Genomic DNA, 23226 nt, shown 5'->3' on the forward strand with positions numbered 1-23226 from the left:
TGTTCAGCACGTTCATCCGCCGAATTGCTCGCCACTAACACATCATCAATGTATGCGTATGCAAAGTGTAAACCATGCCGCACTTCATCGATGAACCTCTGAAAAGTCTGTGCAGCATTCCGTAGTCCAAAAGGCATGCGTACAAATTCAAGAAGGCCAAAGGGGGTGGTGATGGCAGTCTTGTGTACATCTGCCGGATTCACAGGTATCTGATGTTATGCTCTGACTAAGTCCAATTTGGAAAATACCGTTTTGCTTTCCAACCCACCAGCAAAATTTTGAAGATGAGGTATAGGATACCTATCGGGTACTGTATTCCTGTTTAGTGTTCGGTAATCTCCGCATGGCCTCCAGTCACCAGGAGTCTTCTTAGGTACCATGTGTAATGGAGATGACCAATTACTACTGGATGGCTGTACAATTCCAAGCTCTAACATATGGTCTAATTCTGCCCTTGCGATGCTGAGACGATTTGGAGCAAGATGCGGACGAGCTGCCACAGGAGGTCCACGCGTCTCAATGTGATTTGTGACTGCTTGCTTCGTAGTGGTCTCTTTGTAAACAGGATGAGTAATATCGGGAAACTGACCCAAAAGTGACTCGAACTTTGTTCGAGATCCGAACTAGATCGAACCGAGATTCGCTTCATGATGGTTTCAGGAATGGAGGACTGATGGACGAAATAGATGATGTCATTCCCCAAATGGATAGGTTAGTAATGGTGTCTACAAATCGTTGGTGTTTAACATCCACCAAAAAAACCAAAATCAGCACCAATGATGAAACTTGTGACATCGGCAAAGATAAAAACCCATCGGCAGGTTTGACGTAAACCGATGTCAAGTGTAAGAGATCGCTCCCCGTAAGTTGTAATTCTGGAGTGGTTAATAGCTTGCAAGTGTACCTTTGTAGATGGTTGTGTGTTTTTTTTTTTTAAATCAGCCTTGGAAGGAGAAATTACACTGACCTCTGCTCCTATATCAATTTAAAAACGTGTACCTATTGTCCTGTTAACAAGGTAGAACAAGTGACTATTACAATTGATGCCGGCTGGAATTGTCACAGCGAGTCGCTGGCCCCTGTCGTTTTTCTGACAAGTAGAACAACTGCAACTGAAAGGAGGGATGCACCAACGTGCATCAGTACCAAAATGCCAGTAGTACCAACATTTATTTCCTGCACACTGTTGAGGGCTGGGGTTACATGACGGACAATCAGGTTGTCTGTCTACTGCTGCTCCAACTCAGTCCTCTGTTGTCATGAGAGAATGGACTTGTGCTGTGAGCTGCACGACTTGGGCTTTTAATTTTAAACCCTGCAGCTCAGTAGATACAAAGGAGCTTAGCTGGGGTTCGTGACACTGAGATGATACAGCTGCAATGGAGTTGAAAACAGGCATTCCAAATTCCATGATCATGTCGGCAAGATCGGCCAGTTCTTCAATCTGCATCGAGTCTCTCGATGAAGCAAAGATGAGTTGAACATCTGTAAGAAGCTGCATTTGTTGGAAAAAACAACTGTTTGAAGAAGTTTCCCTCTCATTCATTGGTGTCAAGAAGTTGATGCATTTTCTTGTGGAGTTGAGAGGGCTTGCGGTCTCCCAACTCTTCCGAAATGAGTAACCGATGCAGGTGTTTCTCCTCGGAAAGCGACGTTCTTCGAATGAGTTCTGCCTTTCACATCATATGGTGTTTCTGTGGGAGGTATCATGAGCAAATCCCTAACTTCTTGCACAAATTCCGGTTTGAGAGAAGAGATGACATTGGCGAACTTGGTCTCTTGTGATGTTATGTCCTGCGTAAGAAATTGGGCCTCAACTTGAGCGAACCAGATGGTGGGGTCATTGGGCCAAAAAGGAGGAAGCTTGAGGCTAAGAGCAGAAACTGTGCTCTGAGATGTCCAAATAGCATTAGACTCTTCAGTTCTTGTCTAATATTCTCGACGTGAATAAGGCGGGAAAAAGATAGCCAGCTCGGCTGAGTTAACAAGAACCAGAACGAGGCGGAATGTTAGTTTGGTTAAATCAAAACGGAATGTTGAAACCAAGAGGATGAAGTTCCCGCATTATTTGCTTCATGAAAACAACCCAACGATACGTGGACTTGCAAAGGGAATCCCGTTGAATAGTTAAGAGGAAAAAGAAAACCCGCTAATTCAAACACGACCAGAAACCTGAACGGATAAAACCTGTAAAGAGGACTCTTTCCATTCGTCCACCAGTGCACATTGTGTAAACAATCAGAACTGGCTACGATACAGTCACGTGATGTAGGGCCAGGAAAGGGTTTGCGCATGCTCGCTCTTGAAAAGCAGGTCACTACACATACATTATGGAGCTGATGGTTTCTAATCCACACAATTGGCTCATTTGGCGGATTTCGTGTCAATGAAATATCCATTTTGGCACATTTTATGGGATGTTAATCTCATATTATTGCTTTGAGACCATTTCAAAAGGTTATTGGCTGTTAATTGTATATTTCAAACCTGGTGTGATTGATGACATTGAAACAGGATATTTAAATGTATACAGTTCATCAGATAGTAGCACATCAATGATCAAGAAAAATAAAAAAATAGGACCACTCGTTGTTAAGCTCACCTGGATCAGGAGCAACAGTCACTAAAACACCCCCCACAAACCAACTTAGACCCTGATTTTATTTTATTTTTAATGCCGTAAACAAACTTTAGTACGTCATGGGTGATGAAGGTTGTGGACAAGTTTCATCAAAATTGTGTGTGTAGTTTTGGTGAAGAAAGCAAATACCTATTTTGGGAGGGAGGGTCAAATCCCCTGCAGATCCCCCATACACCCTGATTTGTTTTGGGCTTTTTATGTCTCAGGCAGGGTTGTTTTTCAGGGTCTAAGTGGGTTCGCTATAGCTCTCTGTTCTTCGAACAGGCGAGCTAACAAAATGCAGACACATTCGTAAATACGACGTACACCGTACCTATGAACGCGACCGATCACTTAACCCTACTGTTCGCTTCACGAGTGCAGGGTAATAATCATTACTAGTGCTTGCAATCTCCAAATCATCCTCCATATCTATTCGAGGCACAGATATTGGCACGTGATCATGTGATCCGTTAGTTTCCGGTTAAAACACAAATTTCACGGAATCTCGAGAGCATGCCGAGGGGTCGGAACATTTCAAACGCTAGGCACAAGTAAAATAATACTCTGGTTTAGTTTTCACTCTCCTTAACTTGACCTTGCTTCTTGATCTTTTCCAACTGTGAATATCTCTTTTATGAAATGTTATTTGGCATTTATGGATTACTGGCATTGTTTCAGGAGTCATCCATACTTTGGTCACCTGAATGCAACTTCATTTTACAAATTGGAAAATATGTTTTAATAGCAGAATAGAGCGTTTGGTTGAAACATTGGCGTTGTGAATTGGCATCGGCATTGCTTATTACTTCTATCCAATCAAGTTTGCAAATCCATTCATCAAAAGCTTGAATGACACTGTCCGGCATAATCCGGTTACAACGACATGGAATTCTATGAGGCTGGCTGGTTTGCGACAGTTTTGAGATCCAAATTATAGTGTTATGATGAGACCAACCAATGGACGAGGTAATTTGCACATTTCCATAGAAGTCACGGATGCTAGTAATAATCTTATCCAACACTTTCTTTCCGCCAGTTGGTTTATCAACAACTTGGTGGTGTTTATAAGAGGAGAGAAGAGGAGCTAGATTAGCCTGATTAAAACCTCCAAGTGAAACAAACCAGCATCACAATACTTTGTTGATGAGATGTCAATCGCACACAGAATGTGCTCTGTCATTTGCACTTCGATCAAGTTATCCGATTTTTGAAAGTAGAACACTGCACAAAAAGATAAATGAAAACGATGTTGGCAGGTTTGATCCACATTACTTCCAAGTTTGTAGAGACCGTTATTTCATTGGGTTGAGATGGATTAAAATGATATTTTACAAAAACTCCCAAACCTCCTCGGATTTGGATAACTCTGGACTTGCGAAACATTGCATAGCCCGATATGGCAACGAGTTCCAGGGGTATGTCATGCTTGTCTCAATAAAAGGCACAAACATCAATGTTCCAGTCGAGGATAACAGATGAAAACTTATCAAAATTATTACAGGCAGAGCATGCATTGCACAAAAGGAATGAAGGGAGAGTTATAGTAAACAATGGTTTTGATTATTTGATCTACAGGGAGGTCCCCAACACATGCAAACCTTCCCCCGCACCCCTCACACACACACACACACACACACACACACACACACACACACACACACACACACACACACACACACACACACACACCTTCCAACCAGATTTCTCCCAATGGCAAATTCTCCCTTCTGAACTTGGTGATGACTAATTTACCCACAAATGTTTCTCCCTCTGCTCTAATTGGTTCCTCTGATCATATGCTTGTGAGAGTGAACATCTCTCTGGCTATTCTCAGAGTTGGCTGAACACTGGTGAGTCTGGCAGTTCACTCAGGCAAATTGGCAGGGATTGCAAGCAGCCATCTCTCTTCATGACACGTCTCCCACATTTACTGCCACTGGTGTTAACTCAAGACTGGGAATTCTTTCACAGAAATCTGCTCACTTTCATGCACAGATTCATCCCATCTAACTTCAATTTTCTAACCCTCCTTCCCACCCATGGTACACTGAATCCTGTGGTAAGGCAGTTGCTCTGAAAGAACTTGACTTCTCTTCCTGGAAGGCTAATCCAACTGAAGGCAATATCAATGTATTCCAAAAAGTCCGCAACAAGTGTGTGTCCATACTCAGGAGAGCGAGAAAACAACAGCTGTCCAACCTCAAGAATGAACTTTCAAATTTATCTCCTTCCTCTAAAACCTGGTAGCATCTCTCTCTGGTGTATGCTCCCCCTGCATCCCTTTCCTATCTTCAAATGGCACCACAGCCGACTCCACTCGTGAGAAGGCTGAATGCTTCAATTCTGTGTTTTCTTCCAAATCTTGCCTCCCCCCCAACCCCTCTCTCAGTACCCATCCTTCCCTGTTGTACCCAGCTGCTCATGGACTCTATTTTGCATCTGAGAAGGAGAAGGTTCTTTCAACCCTCGAATTACTCTGCAACTGGACCAGACAGCATCAGCTCACGTGTCCTAAAAACAGCTCTGCTGCTCTTGCACATCCTCTCTCTCTCTCTGCCCTTTTCACGAGGTCATCTTCTGTGTGCATGGAAATCAGCCAACATCACTGCATTACATAAAAAAAGTGCAAAAACAGATCCCCTTAACTGCAGACCTATCAGCTTACTTCCAATCATCAGCAATTTCATGAAAAAAAAAAAAATATATATATATATATATATATATATATATATATATATATATATATATATATATATATATATAATCACAGTTGATAAGAAATCCTTCCTTTTCTCCAACAACCTCGTCTAAGATCACCACTTTGGTTTCAGAGCCAGTCACTCCACCTTGGACATGCTGCTTCTACTCAACCGAGAATGGATGGAATCCCTCAATATCAGACATGAGATCAGGGCAGTCTCTCTGGACATATCTCATGCTTTTGATACAATCTGGCATCCCACCTTACTCTCCAAACCGTCTGCCTGTGGAAACCAAGGCCAACTCCACACATGGCTTCCTGACTTCCTCTACTCTCGGAGCAAACGTGTGGCCCTCAATGGAATCCTTTCATCTCCTGTCCCTTTCAAGGCTGGAGTTCTGCAAATCAGTATTCTGAGCCCAGTCCTATTCCTGAACTTCAAAGGATCTTACTCTGGAAAATCCACTCGATTTGCTGATGACTCCACCCTCTGCCATGACATCAATCATCCTCCAGACAAGTAGGCTGCAGCCTCTTCCCTCTCTTCAAACCTTGAAAAAAAAAATCACGAGATGATAAAACACTTGGAACATGTCTTCCAATCCTGACAATTCTCACACTGTGACATGCGTCTCCAAAACAACCATCTGGCAAACCCTCCTATCTTCTTTCTCTTGAGGAAGTTCAATTATTCAAATTACTGGGTCTCCCTATCAGCTGTGATCTTTCATGGTCAAACCACATTTCAGAGTTGGCCTCCAAAGCCAGCCACAGACTGTGCATCCTCAATCATACAAAGTCCTTTCTTGGCACAGCTGAACTCTTATCCACCAACAAAGCTTTCATCTGCAGCTTCGTGGAACACTGCTCTCCCCTCTGGGTCCCCTGCCTCATCTTGCTCAGCTTGACGCCGTGGAAACCAAGGCCTTCAAGACTTTGGAATCCACGATGAAACTGAATCTACGGGCTTATCACTTTACCATCAAAGACAGAGGAGCGTCGATTATGTATACAAAAAAAAAAAGTGCAAAAGAGTTCTTCAGCAGAATTGACAATGACATAACTCTCCTATGCTTTAGATTCAGGCTAAGATGGTAGTACGAGGAGGGGGCCTTTCATTTCGAGACTAGTTAATGCACGGAATTGTCTCCCTGGAAAGGCAGTGGCAGCAGAAACAGTAGACAAATTTAGATTGGAATTAGATAGGTACCTTAGATAGGTATGGGAGATAGAGGGGTAGAGGGATGTTGGCATGACTTGTTGGTAGTTTTGAGTATGGATGGGTGATTGTGTGCATATGTACAAGGGTCTCAAAAGGACAGTATGTGGTCGGTGTTCTATATTCTTCATCTTAAAAGTAAATCGCCTTCGCCAAATCCCCCTCCCTCCAATATATATATTTTTTAATAATAAAAATAATAAAAACAAACATAAAAACACTTGTCCATTTTAGCTCACCTGGAACATTGTTCAGGGTCCAGGTTTGAATCCCCCAAAATATGTATTTGCCTTTGTCTCCGAAACTACTTGATTGATAAAATCATTTGGTTTAAATACATAGCAGGTTGGTTGAGTGGTTAAACACCTCTAACTGTTGAGGTTGTGTTTGATTCTCATATTTTTATCCTTTAAGGAATTTAAAATATTTAATTATTTAAAAGAATCTCCCAATTGCCATGAATATTTAAAGACTTTGTTCAAAGGGCCTGGGTTTGAATCCAACAACTGTTCTTTTGGCAGTGGGACCTGGACTTCTAATCTAGTTAGCTATTTAACCTGCTTTTTAATTAAAGGGGATGGTGAGATGGCGACGGGGCGGGGCAGGCGAGACCGGTTCAGCTATCTCTGAGCATCACTCAACATGTAAAAAAAAAAAAGTTTTTTGAAAAAAAAAAGTAATAAGTAGTTGTTGCTGCTGTCATTATTGTTTGTGCTTTTTCCATGTACTTCCAGAATTTTTCAGTTGTAACCTATCCAGGACTTTGTGACAATCCTCAAAAGAGCCCTTGGAAACAAAACTTCGAAGAAAACTTCGCAGCTCTATCCATAAAATAATTCTGATGTGAAAGCAACAGGTCACATGATTCTGCTGCAATGTGGGATATACCCATAATGTTGATAGCTTCATATGCCACAGAATCCAGGACAGATGTGAAGCGGCAGCATTACTCCATTGAGAAAGACCTTGTAAACAGTCGCTCCGACTTCAAGGAATAACATGCAACGAAGGAAATGCCCTGTTTGCAGCTGGCATTTGAGACCTGCTTTACTATATGGTGAGCCCAGGAGAGGTTAGCTCATGGCAAGGTGGAAAGTTCACAAAACCAAATCTCTTCCAATGGATTACTATGGAAAGAGATAGGTGGGTTCATTCAATTATCCTTGCAGAATGACAGGGCGAGACTGGCATTTGCCACAATTTCAATAAATGTTCTCTTTGGTAGACCAGCATCAAATATGTTCCCAGATTATGAGAAGAACGGAGCTGAAGTCTGCCTGTCAGTGAGATGGTGATAATGTATGGCAAGATGTGGTTATCTCCAAAAGAGGACGGTTTCCAGAGCATCCAGTTTCCAGGTTGTTTATGTAAACAAGGAAGAAGGCCGAGACCCAGACTCCCTTGGGGCACTCAAGTGTCCACTCAGCAGAGTCTATCGGTAGCAAAACCTTGACTTTCAGAATGAAGGATGCCAGGTATGAAAGCAGCCTTGTGTGCTGCAAGGAACGAGCATGGCAAGCAGACAGGGGAGCCTGCCAAGCTCTGTTAAATGATCACAATGACTCCAGGAGACAGTGCTAATGAGGAGACAACGCACATATATATATATATATATATATATATATATATATATATATATATATATATATATATATATATATATATATTACAACATAATTCTAGGGTGGACATATTGTACAGTATATGGGATTTGCACTTTGGGATCATACCTACAATAGGAACACAAAACGGTCACCTGTTTATTTTTCAGCACACAATGAAGGCTCCTGGTGTTTCACAGGTAGGAGGCTTCATCAATGGGTGTGCCATCCCTCAGCTGGACATTAAATGGTCGTACCAGCTGCCGGTATTAGTTGGAGGACATTAAAGATTCCACGGTGTCCTTCATGGAGACGACGAACGAGCGCCGGCACCCTGGAACAAATTAAAAATGCCCACCCTAACTGCTAGTGGGAGAGGGATGGCAAACCCACGAGCATGACCCTGGCCGAGAAACTGCTTCGGCAGAACCAACACTGTTACATCAAATCAAATGAGCATTGCAGGTGTTACATCTCTCTTTACCAAACAAAACAAAGGTCACCGTAGGCTTGTGGCATGCCAAATGAAGAACTTGGAACGTTTGACACGCTACATGCAGTATTAACACAATGAAGGCTGCTTGATGCAGAGCGCAGCAACTGGACCTCAGTGGGGGTATCATCGACGATAACACAAGCGAGAAGCAGAGACAACAGAAGATGTTCAATCACAATGGGAGATTGTTTCATGGCTTGGAGTTATCACTCGTGGACAACTTCAGCAGCATTTCACAACCACTAAATGTCTGCAAAACCCAATGAATGGGCCAGTACATATCACTGGACAGAAATGGATAATTAAAAATTATTGGAAGACAATAGATTGGAATGCCTTCAGCAAGTGTTTGGTTTACCCAAATGAAGCTTTGAGAACAGCAGTGTCCCAAAGCAAACAATAAAGGATTTATTAACACTGTACACAGGGTTTTTTTTTCTTTCTTTACAAGACAAGTGGCATCGATACCTGTACTTCACAGTTGGAACATCTACGCCCCTTTTCTCAGGACAAATGCAAAAGCAAAATACATAATTATACACATTGCATTTGACCGTTACAATATCATCATTTATAATGAAGGCAAATTACACAAGGAAGGCGTAGAGGCAAGAGGAAATTGTAAAACCTCACCCTTTACTCACACACCTGTTAGGTCACATGAAGGAATCGGTCTCTTTCCCTTCTCTCAACTCCTTCCTGCCCTCCTCCCATCCACACTCTTATTTATGTAATAGGTAGATGGGTAAGTAATTTGCTTACCACTTCACTGTCAATTTTTTTGCCAACAATAAAATGCATTTGTTGACCAGAGTAAGCACGCACAAACCTCCCCCCAATTTCCTTTCACCATGGGGCAGTTTTAGAGGCAATTGCACCGATTCATACATTACATCCACAAACGAAGTTTAACTTTGGACATTCAAATAATATACACCAAAAGAGTGTGTACAGATTGTAACATTTCAGCAAAGCCCATCTCAGTTTAATAGGTACAAATACTTGCTTAACCACTGCCTCCTCCCCTCCCCAGCCATAGTCTTTCCTCTTAAACCAATATCCACGGGGTGAAGTGTGCCTGGGCCGATAGGATAGGTTTTGTAGACCAATTGCACTTACTGATAATCGAGGTGACCGACAAATTATGGATGTCTTGACCACCCAGGTATACTCTCCTGTCCCTCTCAAAAATAAACTTTAAGCAAAGACAAATTACAGGAGGTTGGCAGAATATATATATATATATATATATATATATATATATATATATATATATATATATATATATATATATATATATATATATATATATATATATATATATATATTTTTTTTTTATGTTCCACATACGATATGGTACTTACTTTCAGGGAACTGTTCGAAAAAAAAAAATAACAAAGTATATGTATGTGTGTGTGTCATTATATATATATATATATATATATATATATATATATATATATATATATATATATATATATATATATATATATATATATATATATATATATAAAATCACACACACAAACACACAATAAATAATTGGTGGAGCTTCTTGCTGCTCATTTTTATGTTATCGCATTGGATCCAGTTCACCACTTTCACGACGAATAAACACATTGGCAAGTATCTGTAAAACTTTGAAGGAAGGCATCAGCAAAGGTCATCAGGCAGTGGCATTCTTGCAAAGTACGCGTTTCATGTTAACAAAGCTCAAATGTAGTTTTGCAACACAATTGATAATGTTCTTCAAGAGCAGTGTAACCATGGCCTCATGACTACAATAAATTATTCTCTCTTCACACTTGCTCACTGTCTGTTGCATCCCCGGCCGGTTCCAGTACACCATGTCCAGTCGCTTCATCGTCAGTCCTCACCATGCCCAATTCCTCCTTCCTCTCTCCCTCGGAATTCAAGACACCATGAACATTGCCATTCGTTTCTCGAACTTCCAACCGTCGCTCTTTTTCCAGCATTAATTTTTCACTCGTCTGCATTCCATCCCAGCTTCCACTTGCAGCGCACTCCCGCTGTTCTCCAACCGCGTTTCCATATTCATTGGCAATGGTTCCTTCAACCGCAGCAGGAAAACCAAGTTCTTCTCTCGCCAAAGCCTGCTCGACCACTCTCTGCTCTGGGTCTTCCCCACCAAAACGCTCGTTGAGGTTGTTGTTCGTCGGCCCAATATCGGACTCCGTTCCAGGCTTGTGGACACGCTGATGACACATTGGGCAGGTGTCCTGCAAGCACAAGACAAACCTTAACGCATGTTCTCAATCAGCAATCCAGATGAAAATAAATAAATACATACTGGGCAGCATTTTCTTTTTTAAACGAAAGCAAAAGGTGAGTGCTCAAGCAAACTTGGACTGAAGACAATTATACTATATAAAAAAAGAGTTGATAGAACACCTTACCTCACGCAGTCTTGGGGGGGGGGGGGTGAGGAACTCCGGCGGGGTCGGTGCGAACGACAAATTTGAATGCTCAAGATGACGTTAAATGTTGTAATATTCTGTCCAAGTACTGCTAAATGGAAGGGTTTTGAAAGTGCCAAAAAGGCGATTCAAGAACGCAATTTAATTTAAATAAAAATATTTCAAAGGTTGTTGGGGGGAGGGAGGGGAACAAAAACAAACAACAAAAAAGAACATTCCAGAGGTTTACCGCTGTCTTTTACACCACCTTATTTAACACGTTACATTAGTTATTCATGCCTGTTTGTGTTCATCATGATGTCCTTTAGAAAAATGACGTTTCCTGTTTGGAATGATTTTTCAATCTTGTTTGATTGCCAGACAGGCAGACAGACTAAAAAAAAATATTCTCTCACTCCTCTGCGCATGCACGCTCAAAGTCGAGATTACGTACAATTTGCCAAATTCAGAGCCAAAGCACTGCAAAGCTCCAAGTTTATTTTCTGATTTGTGTTCAAAATATAACATTCAATTGAAATCAAGTTGTTCCTTGATATGATCATAAACTGACATTTGTAGAGAGACAGACAAACAACGTGAACCAATCGCTTAACCCTACTAACCACTTCCTGACGAAGCAGGTAATGTGGGTGTGAAATGGAAAACATGTTGGTTGACACCATTTTCTTGCATTCCAAGTTAAATATGTCCTGATTAAACAATGAACAGATCCTTCTTGAGTAGAGTAATCCCTTGATATGCGGAAGGGTTATGTTCCTTAAAATATTTCCATACATCCAATCTAATTATCCCAGATACTCCAATTCTACAAGTGGAGATAGGCTCCTACAGAACAAAATTTAAATTCTACAAGGTTCGAAAATAAAAACAAAAAACACAATAATGCAACAAACTTTATTAAAATACTATGTCTTAAGACTGAGGAGTGGTGGGCTGAGTGGTAGCAGGGCCACCCACATCCTCTGAAGAGGAGGATGGAGCATAAATCACAGAACGATGACCACAAGGGGAAGTGACTCCGACGGAGTTAGTTTTCAGATTTTTTTATGCTTCAATAATGTTTTGCGGAATGAAGGGGTTTACGGTGGCCGGAGTGCAAATCCTGCCACCAACCTCTTAATTAAGAAGTGACCCAACTGCAGGAGGACGTCCGCAGACACAGTTGGGCACTAGATATGGATGGCCGTTGGCTCACAAGGAGCTCGTCCACCCTTTGACAGGTTTTGTTTTTAATCCTGCTGGGTGTCCATATCCAAACACCCTCCTCACCAGGAAACCTGGTGGGGGAGACGGTTTAGTCGCCGACAACCCGACCGTGGAACAGGTTAGCACAGGTTTACATGATACATGTAGCAGGTCATAGATCTGATCTGGCCAGACCTGACAAGAGTTCTTCACGCTCCCAAATAAACAATATTTGTTCTTGAACATTATTGTGAAAAGGAAAGTGTTTTACTTACTTGGATAACATTTACTCTTGAAAAGCATCGCACAAAAGGTGAAAAAAAAACCGTGATTGTTTTTCATTCAAACGCATAATGGAAATCATCTTCACCCAGCATCGAGTGCTAACCAAGATGGTGTCCGGTAGCTTCACTGGGCTAGCTCTGCGTTGTGAATGTCAATGAGCATTCTATTCATTTTCAGTTCAGTGGTGGTAATCCACATAGTAGACTGAGACAAAAGCCAGGATTGAGAGGGGACGTGGTAGAATGTACTAGAAATCGAATTTAATAACATACTGTAGATGGATTAAATCCATACCACAATATGTGAAACAAGGATTTTATTAGTTACAAAAAAAAAAAAAACATTGCAGAAAAAAGAAAAAAATTTTTTAAAGAAAAATGTAAAAACAGAGGGATGAAATCTCAAAACAAAAAAAAAACAAACAAAAAAAAAACAATCAAACAAGGTAGGAATGGCAACATTACGATTCCACAATGCTCGTATGGTTTACCATTATGACATTTATTGTCGGAATGTGATGCATGAAGAAGAACGAAGAAGAATGAAGAATGACATCACACTACAATGCCACAATACGAAACAATTCTCCTCTGCTTTAGCACCACGATAGCTTTTGATGTTGTTCCATCACAAACCCACAACAAAAGTAAAATGTCAAAATATGTTGCGATGGAAATCCATGAGGATTGTGGTGTCATTCCTACCTTGTTTGATTGGGTTTTTCTTTTGAGATTTCAGCCCTCTGTTTTTACATTTTTCTTTCAAATTTTTTTTGGTAAAATGTATTTATATTTGTTGAGATGCAAAATTTATGTTACAGCGATTCTTACTTCCACATGTCGAAAGTTAATCCCCAATTACTCCTTTCCATTATGCAATTTTCTGTATATTGAGCATCCATATAATGAGGGATTACTGTACTATACATCTTTCCATTACCGTGCAGGTAAAGAAAATAGGTAAGAAAGCCTACCTGAACGTAAAGCCACTTGCGCAGACAGAGTGCATGGAAGTAGTGATTGCAGGGTGTACGGCGGGCTGAGATGGTAAACTCCTGGTAGCAGATTGAACATACATCCCCAATCTCCCGGAGCTCTTTACCCGTCAACTCAGGAAGCAAACCAATCTTGCGCACGGCTGTCCGGCGATTCATGAACGTTTTCCATCCACTCTTGGCCTGTGAAAAAGCAGGAGACAAAACAACTGACACATCAATAATTATATATATTATTTATGTATGTATATATTTATGAATGTATGGATGTATAAACTCTACCAGTCAAAAGTTTTAGAACACCCCCATTTTTCAGTTTTTACTGAAATTTAAGCAGTTCAAGTCCAGTGAATAACCTGAAATGGAGCAAAGCTAAGCGGTAAACTGCCAGAGGTTAAAAAAAAGTTAAGGTTACCAAAAACTGAAAAATAATGTAAATTTCAGAGTTGTTAAAAAAGGCCCTTTTCAGGGAACAAGTAATGGGTTAGCAACTGCAGCTGTTCTTCAGCAATGGAAGTAAATTAAGCCTTGAAAGTTGATGCAAACAATTCCTACAGGTTCCCAACTTTTGTTGATAAGTTACAAACCCTCTGTCTGTATAAAAGCGGTGTTGGAACAGACTGTGTTGCTACATCCTCTGAAGCAATATTTGGACAATATTGCACTGCAGGAAATAGTATATTACTACCATAATAGTGAGAAAAAGGCAATTAACAAAGGAAAACAGACAGACAATTATAATCCTTAAAAGTGTAGATCTTTCCTTTTGAGAAATTGCAAAAAAGCCAATGTGTCAGTGAGTACAGTTTCCAGCACCATCAAAAGGCACTTGGAAACTGGAGGAAACTCTGACAAGAAGAGGACTGGCAGACCCAAAGCCACAACACAAGCAGAAGACAAGTTTCTGAGAGTCAACAGCTTGTGTAATCGGCGGCTCACAGGACAGCAGCTTCAAGCACAGCTTTACACTGGTCGAAGTAAGGAAGTCTCAGTTTCAACTGTGAAGAGAATACTTCGAGCTGCAGGTTTGACTGGTCGAGTGGCAGTAAGAAAGCCATTGCCAAGATTGCAAAATAAGTAAAAGAGGCTTGCCTGGGTCATGAAGCACCGCCAGTGGACTACTGAAAACTGGAAGAAGGTCTTATGGACCGATGAATCAAAATTTGAAATCTTTGGTTCATCACGCAGGGTTTTTGTACGCGGTCGAGTAGGCGAAAGGATGGTTCCCCAGTGTGTGACACCAACTGTCAAACATGGAGGAGGAAGCGTGATGATCTGGGGCTCTGATGCTGGATCCAGAGTCGGCGACTTGCACAGAGTGACTGGCACCCTGAACCAAAAGGGCTACCACAGCATTTTGCAGCACCATGCATTACCCTCTGGTCTATGGCCTAGTTGGTCAGGGGTTCATCCTACAGCAAGATAACAACTCAAAACGTACCTCCAGGCTATGTCAGAACTACCGAAGAATAAAAGAACAAGACGGTCGGCTTCAAATCATGGGATGGCGAGCACAGTCTCCAGACTTAAACCCCATCGAGCTGGTTTGGGATGAACTGGACAGAAGGGTGAAAGCAAAGCCACCTACAAATGCTACACATTTGTGGGAACTTGTGCAACAGTGTCAGGAAGAACTTTCCGAACAATATTTGATTTCCATTGCAGAAAGAACGCCACGAGTATGTTCGACTGTTATATCTGCAAAAGGTGGCTACTTTGACGAGTCAAAAATGTAGATTAAATTTTGTTCAACAAAACGATTCCACGATTTCTTTTTAACCTCCGCCATCGAAGATCGGAGGTTACTGTTTTCACCCCTTTGTTTGTTTGTTTGTGAACAGTATTACGGAAAAACTCCTTGACGGATTTCGACGAAACTTGGTGGGGGGATTAGGTATGGTCCAAGGATCATGCCATTAGATTTTGGACTTGGTCCAAAATCCAATATGGCCGCTATGGCGGTCATTTGAAAAAAAATATTTGAATATTTTTTTTTTGCATTTCTACATGTTTTAAGTGATTTCTAACCACCCCCCCCCCCCCAAAAAAAAATTGTTAGAGAGAAAAAAAAAATTTGCAACTTTTTTTCAACAAAATTGATTTTTTTTTTTTTTTGCATTTCTACGCGCTATAAGTGATTTCCAACAAAAAACATGCCAAAATTATAATTGCAGCTGATTTTGGAACTTCAGGTGGATATACCCATGTAAAATCAATTTCTGTCTCAAGGAATCTAGTTATGATGAATGAATTGAGTATGTAAAAGTTAAAAGTAAAAGGGAAAGTTGCAAACTATAACTCTGTGAGCACTGTTGATGTCAAATGGAATGAATAGGATATCAGGTTCACTTGAGTGACCTAGCAGTATTGGCGGCGGAGGTTTTGCACTCTACCGAGTGCTCCCCCTCTAGTTTTATCTGCAATTGTTTATTTGTTTTGTGCTTTAATTTCAGAGTACATTGAAGCATTAAACTGCTTAAATTTCAGTGAAAACTGCAAAAATGGGGGTGTTCAGACTTTTGACTGGTGGAGTGTGTGCACACACACACACACACGACATCCGATTAAGATCGCGTTTTTTCAACTTGAGTAAACCATCAAGAAGATTGATGCTTAGAACTGCAGCAAAAAAAAAAATATATATATATATATATATATATATATTTTCAACCTGGGAGGGCACCACAGCAGCATTGGGCTAAATTCTCATTTTTTTGTTTGAGGTCAGTTTCTCCAGTCTCACGGTTCCTTTGTTCTACGATTGTCCAATGCGTGCACGCACACACACACACGCACGTGGGGAGGGGGGATTCTTTTTGTGTCCACGACCTCATTGACCATGGGTAGCCACAGTATATATGCAAAACATGGTGCAGATTGGTCAAGGGGTACGGAATTGTAAAGAAATCAAAGAAAAGGACGTGCACACACACACTTTGTTACTTGTAAGTTTCTAAATACCTGGTCCAATTTCCCCGAAAATTGCTGTATCACATATTGTTTTCACAAGTGGAAGGCTGACGTCACAATAAAAAAACTTAATTCTCAAGCAAAATGATGTAAAAATATGAAATAACGGAGCTTTGGGGGTTCGAGCATTGTACGTCAGAAGTCTCCTTTAGTGGGCAGAGGGGCGGACCTCGGCTTGCACCTCCATGTTTGAAGGTAGTGGCTCTGTCAGGAATCAAACCAATTACATTTGACATCGATATTCCATATAAGCCTATAGAATAGGAATCATACAAAAGGTCAATAGTCTCTGTGGGACTACACCAAGTGTAACAAGTGGGCAAACTATCCTTTCTGACCTTAAACAAGGAAATCAGGAAACCATTTCACCCATCATTGAAATGTTGCACTCCATAGATAACACTGGTCAACAACAAATTTGTTGTCTGCATTTTTTAAGCTGATTTAGGACGAATCTTATGCGCTGAATCCAAAACTCACATTAGTTTTGTTCAATCAGGTCAAGTTTTTGAGATATGGCCACATGTCGTTTTTTACATTTTTGTTCACATGTACGCATGTGTGGAGCATTTTAGAAGAAGTTGGTGGGGGTAAAATGTCATGTCAAATAATTGTTTTGATTGGAAATAATTATTTTAATGACAAGAAGTATTCAGGTACGATAGTTCTGGGTGATTATGTCGAAAAGGGATCAGTTTGAAGTCATAAAACCTCAAAATCTTCCAAAAATTGGTGAGGCAAAGCATAAATTGTGATGCAATTCCAGTGCCTATCTTCGGCGAACTTCCTGACATTAGTGACGAAGATGCCTCCAGTGTTGAAGGACATGAAGAAGAAGAAGTGGTTCTTGAAGATGATGCTCCACATCCATTTTCCCAAAAGGAGTTGAATGATCTAGTTCGCGACCTCAGCTTGTCAAAGGACTCTGCCGAACTGTTGGCATCCTGATTGAAGGAAAAAAACCTCCTCTCTGACAGTGCTCGCATCAGCTTCTTCCGCAACAGGCATCAAGAGTACCTCCGTTTTTTTCTCTGAAGAGAAGGACGGTGTACTGTGCTGATATTGCGCAGCTTCTGCTCAAGCTTGGAGTGCCACAGTACGAACCCAAAGATTGGAGACTGTTCATTGACAGCAGCAAGCGATCACCGAAATGTGTTCTGCTACACAACGGCAACCAGTTTGCCTCTGTACCCATCGCTCACTCGACTACACTGAAGGAGAAGTATGAAGCGGTGAAGTACGTGCTGGAGAAAATTGGTTATGATCAGCATAAGTGGTTTATTTGTGTTGACCTGAAGATGGTGAACTTTTTGTTAGGACAACAGTCTGGCTTCACCAAGTACCCATGTTTTCTGTGCATGTGGGATAGTAGGGACCGTGCTCAGCATTACACGAAGAAGGACTGGCCTGTGCGGGAGGAATTGGTGCCATGCAAAGAAAGGAACGTCATCAACGACCCTCTGGTGGACAGAGACAGAATACTCTTCCCACCGCTGCACATCAAGCTCGGCTTAATCAAGCAGTTCACCAAGGCTCTGGACAAAGATGGTGACTGCTTCACTTACTTGTGCCAGGCTTTTCCAGGATTGACCATGGAGAAGTTGAAAGCTGGCATCTTTGATGGTTCTCAGATCCGTCAGCTCATCAGAGATCCAGAGTTCAAAAACTCAATGAACGAAGTGGAACTGGAAGCGTGGAAGACATTTGTTTCGGTAGTGAAGAACTTTCTTGGCAACAATAAGGCCAGAAACTACGCAGAACTTGTCAACAACATGCTGACTGCTTTCAGAAACCTGAGCTGCAACATGAGCATCAAGATGCACTACCTATTTTCACATATGAACCGGTTTCCTGAGAACCTGGGTTCAATGAGTGACGAGCAGGGGGAGAGATTCCATCAGGACATGAAGGAGATGGAGACCAGGTATCAGGGTCGCTGGGACGCAGTCATGATGGCTGACTACTGTTGGAATCTGAAGAGAGACCTCCCTGCCGCTGAACATTCCAGGAGTTCGAAGAAACGGAAGTTCAAGCCCTGAAGTTTGAACAGTGGTGACGCAACATGCAATTTACTTGTACTTACCTTTATCAATGCCCACCATTCAGATGACAGTAATCGATGTTTCTATCATGTAATCAATAAATGTTGTTGGCAAAACATTTTTTTTTTCTTAAAAACATGTTTAGGATGATATGTGTTGACAAAAATCAGCTGATAATGCCACAAAAATGTAATTGATTTTGTCACAAGATCTGATTTTTTCAAATCAACTTAGCACAAAAACCTGACCTGATGGAGAGAAATGGATGCCATTTCCTGATTCAGCAGTGCCAGAATACCCTAATTCACTTGTAGAAATCTAGACAATATTCAGAAAGTAAAAAATTGTTGACCAGTGTAATTATTCTTTTTAACATCATAAACAACAATCTTTCAAAGTCTAAATTACCCTTTGTGACGAATAGAGTAAGTGTTGAAATAAATATATATATATATATATATATATATATAGTTATGAAGGTGATGCGATTATATATTCTTAGGCAGGGTCAGGAGGTTCAATATTAAAGGTAACAAAGGTCAGCCGATGAAAATAACGGTCAAGTGGTACAAAACTGTATATATATATACATATATATATATATATATATATATATAATTTTTACAAGGGTGTACACAACATGAAGTAAAGTTACAATTTCCAGAATGACCTTCACTTGAACATTGCAAGTTATAACTTTCATCAAAGACTGATCAACTGTTGCAATCACCTGCAGGTAAATGTTGAAATAGGCATGAAGGCACATCATAAGTGCACGGATCTTGCTGCTACCGTATTCAAAACACATGGTGTATGCACCGTTCCCAAACATGACCACACCGAACATGAATTCCACCACGCTGCCAGTTGAACGTACGTAGTACACGTAGTCATCGAGACGCTCCCAAAGTGTGCTGTAGAAGCCATCGATGATAAAGAGTCCATAGACAGTAAGAGACACGACAACCTTCAAGCAAAGCTCGATGCAGAATGCGACAATGGCAAAGAGCCACGTGCCAAACGGTGAACGCTGCCACAGAAGCACAATAAGCAAGAGAGGAGCAATAGAGAGTCCCAGGGAAATCCCAACGGCTGGACAGTGTCGACGGATCGGCAGGAGGTGCGTCGTCCCTAACTGCATGAGCACCGGGTCCGCCATACTATGAATGAAGTGCAGCACAGCGGTGAGTAACAGACAAAGGTTTCGGCTCAATCGGATGAGCCTCTCGTCGGGCGCAAGACCACTGAGGCCCGTCTGGAGGGCGAGTAAGAAGAAGAGTACTGGAGCCACAAAGCCCAGGCGCCTGTCCTCATCATCTTGGGAACCGATGAAGGCGAGCACCGCTAGACCAAGATAGCGTGCGAGCGACGAGATAACCGCAGACATGCCAAGCACCGTAATGGTCGAGTCACAGCCGCTGATCAGCAGGTTACAGAGGACGTCCCAGGTTCCTGCTGGATCCAAGGTCGTGTCCACGTCACCAGTTTCGCCGACGACGTACAGCAAAAGGATCGCCTGCGTTGCGAATCGCGTCAACCAGAACACTCGCAAAATGTCCGGCACATGGATACGCTTCCACGTATCTTCAACGAGCACCTGCAACCCATATTGCTGATACATGTGACGTAGCACTAGGAACGTGTACTTGGCAGTGTATTCAAACCAGCGCACGTTGTTTAGGAGCCGGTACAGGAGAATACAGGGTGCAGGAAGGGACGACACTAGCGCCAGCCAGCTTTGCACTTCACTAGAAAGACCCAAGGCAAGGCCGGCAGGGGACAAGATGCAGGCAGGTAGCAGCACCAACACAAAACGACCACGGAGGCGCAGCGCTGAGCAGAATGCGATGCTCAGGCAAAGCTGCAAAGCGGCTGAAGCGAGAACGAAGGAAGCGCAGCTGTGGCAAAGACTGTGGAGCTCGGCTGTGACAGGCTTTTGCCAACGGCTCTCAGAAGTGATGGGAAAAGGCATCGAGGATACGAAGGAACCATAATGGTGGAAAGCGGCTGACAGGACGCAGAATACAGCGGCGGCGATGAAGGCGTACAAGCGGAATAGCATGGGCCGTGAGAGCACGAGGATGCACAGAGCCAGGAGCACACCTGTGGAGGAGAAATAATAAAATCGGTAAGTCAGTAAATAAATAAAAATAAATGAATATAAGTAAATAAATAAATAAATAAAAAGAAATGAATATAAGTAAGTAAATAAATATAAGTAAATAAATAAATACAAGTAAATAAATAAATAAAAATAAATGAATATAAGTAAATAAATAACTAAAAATAAATGAGTATAAGTAAATAAGTAAGTAAATAAATAAATGAATACAAGTAAATAAATATAAGTAAATAAATAAATAAAAGTAAGTAAATAAATAAGTGAATAAATAAATATAAGTAAATAAATAAATGAATAAATGCAAGTAAATAAGTAAACAAACAAACAAATAAATAAACAAACAACGCACTCATGTTAACAAATATGACACTCAAATAAACACATTCGAAGATAAACACTTCGGTTGAACCCACCTAAGAGGCGAGTGCAGGTGCGGTTCTCTCCGGGAGTATTCAGCAACAGGTCCACAGCGTAGACGCTTGGAACACGGAGCGAAACATCGAGCACAGCTCGCAAAAGGGGGCCTAGGCCGTGAGAGGCCATAGCGCGTTGGTTAACGAGCGATCCCTGTTCAGGGGCACGGAAACGGACTGGAGCACCAAATCCCTCCGAAATTAGACTGGGCCGAGTCGAGTGTCGACACTTTCCAACTCCACCCCGTCACCGCTCCTCTGATTGGACAATTGAAAACTCGGAAGTTACCGCTCCTCTGATTGGTCAATTGAAGACTCGGAAGTTACCGCTCCTCTGATTGGACAATTGAAGACTCGGAAGTGACGTTTCCGCCGTTGCGGTCATTCTGTGCGAAAACGATGATTGGTTGATAGGTTGTTGTCGTTGTTTCTTGCTCTTGTTGTTGTAATAGTTGTTGTTATTAATTTTTTTCTCTTTTATAAATACGAAAGATGATATTGAGGATAAACCAGAGAATTTCACCTTTTCCAATATAAATCCACAGCACTGACGTGAAATATACTTTTTTGTGAAAAAGAACATTAGGGAGTTTTAAACATCCAAACGGGAAGGAAACCTGCTGTGTGTGTTCAGTTACCAAGCAGCTATAGCTAGCGCTTGCTAAGCCAGCCGTTCCTTCTCAACTGTTTCGAACGGAGTGCTTGCTTGAGTTCTTAAACCGCTTGGCGAGCGCTCTCCAAGAACTTGGTAAGTGAACACACACATCGGGCTCGAGTGCACACCGGGACCTGAAGTCTCGGCCATCCTGTCAGTCCATCATTCTCTCTGAATAATTATATTTTAAAACCGAAACCACAGCACAGATGTGAAGCAGCAGCACAAATACAACGGTCAAGCAGAGATTGTACAAACGCTGACGAAAAACAAGCTCAAATGAGCTAAGATCCTCGTCCTCTTAATGATGACGTCATAAAAACGAACATGACGTCATTGTGATGTTTCAGGTTTGCGATAAATTATCTGTGCTAATGCCCGGCTTGATTCCCGCAAACAAAATTCAAACAGCTTGCCTAGTTTCGGAGATCATGGTATAGGCGATTTCCATTAGCGGCGATATTATGACGTCAACTTTTTTTCTCGGAAGAATTTACAAAATCGGAGATGGTTCCTGCCTGCGCGTGGGCTTTCTGCATATACATGGCAAGTTTCACGAATATCCGATGAAAACTCTGGGTTGTGAAACAAAAAAAGTCAAAAAATAGGAATGACGTCATAAAAATTGATATGACGTCATAGTATCATATGTGCGGTAATTCATCTCTGCTAATGCCCTGTTCGATTCCCGCAAACAGAATTCAAAAAGCTTGCCAAGTTTCGGAGATAATGTCTGGCGATTTCCATTTGAGGAGATATTTTGACGTCATAACTTTTTTTCTCGGAGGAATTTCCAAAATCGGAGATCGTTACTGTCTGCGCAGGGTATTTTTACATATGCATGTCAAGTTTCAGGAAGTTTCGATGAAAACTGTAGGCTGTAAAACAAAAAAGTCCACAAGAACAACAACGTGAGTCAGACTTAGAGATCCTCCACGAGGATCTAAAAATTCCAAAGAAATCCACATTTAATATTACATGAAAAAAGAAATAAAAGGTACCAACAGCAGGAATGGTAGGTGGCTGAGCTATGGGTCCCCGTGATGGATCCCCGTGCAGTGGTTGTTATTATCTCCCCACCGAAGGGAGACGGGGTGATGTTTTCACCTGTGTCAGTCTGTCTTTGTGCATTTGTCTTGCCTGTCTGTGTCGCACGTCTCAAAAAGTTGTGGACGGATTCGGACGAAACTTGGTGGACAGTTTGGTTCGTTCTCTCTCTCTGCATCATTGGTTGGGACACGGCTATGCCGCTGATGCAGTGTCCCCCTTACCAGTACACTGGTACTCATTTTGCCGAACTCGGAAGGATGACAGGCTGAGTCAACCTCCTGGTGTGTTTTTTTAATTCAGCGGCAAACGGGGCTTGAACTCAGGACCCTCGGACTCAAGGACCCCAAGCCGCCACCCTAACCACTAAGCCAACACCAGGCCTGGTTGTGTGACTAAAACAAGCCGATTCGATTTTTGGTTCAGGTCCAGATC

The 23226-nt window shown here is 41.7% G+C and overlaps 1 protein-coding gene across 1 annotated transcript; it reads right to left on the reverse strand.

Annotated features, from left to right (window-relative positions):
* Nucleotides 1-8988: 8988 nt before the first annotated feature.
* On the reverse strand, nucleotides 8989-21364 carry RNF139 (ring finger protein 139). The gene is made up of 4 exons (XM_085881796.1): nucleotides 21090-21364; nucleotides 19285-20657; nucleotides 13522-13725; nucleotides 8989-10880 (listed from the first exon to the last, which is right to left on the reverse strand). Exons 1-4 carry the CDS (start codon nucleotides 21217-21219, stop codon nucleotides 10440-10442), a joined length of 2148 nt encoding a protein of 715 aa, XP_085737922.1. The 5' UTR covers nucleotides 21220-21364; the 3' UTR covers nucleotides 8989-10439.
* Nucleotides 21365-23226: the final 1862 nt, after the last annotated feature.

The sequence above is a fragment of the Eptatretus burgeri genome, chromosome 5 (assembly GCF_056783735.1).
Source record: "Eptatretus burgeri isolate ZD-2024b chromosome 5, Ebu_testis_v1, whole genome shotgun sequence".
Taxonomy (NCBI): domain Eukaryota; kingdom Metazoa; phylum Chordata; class Myxini; order Myxiniformes; family Myxinidae; genus Eptatretus; species Eptatretus burgeri.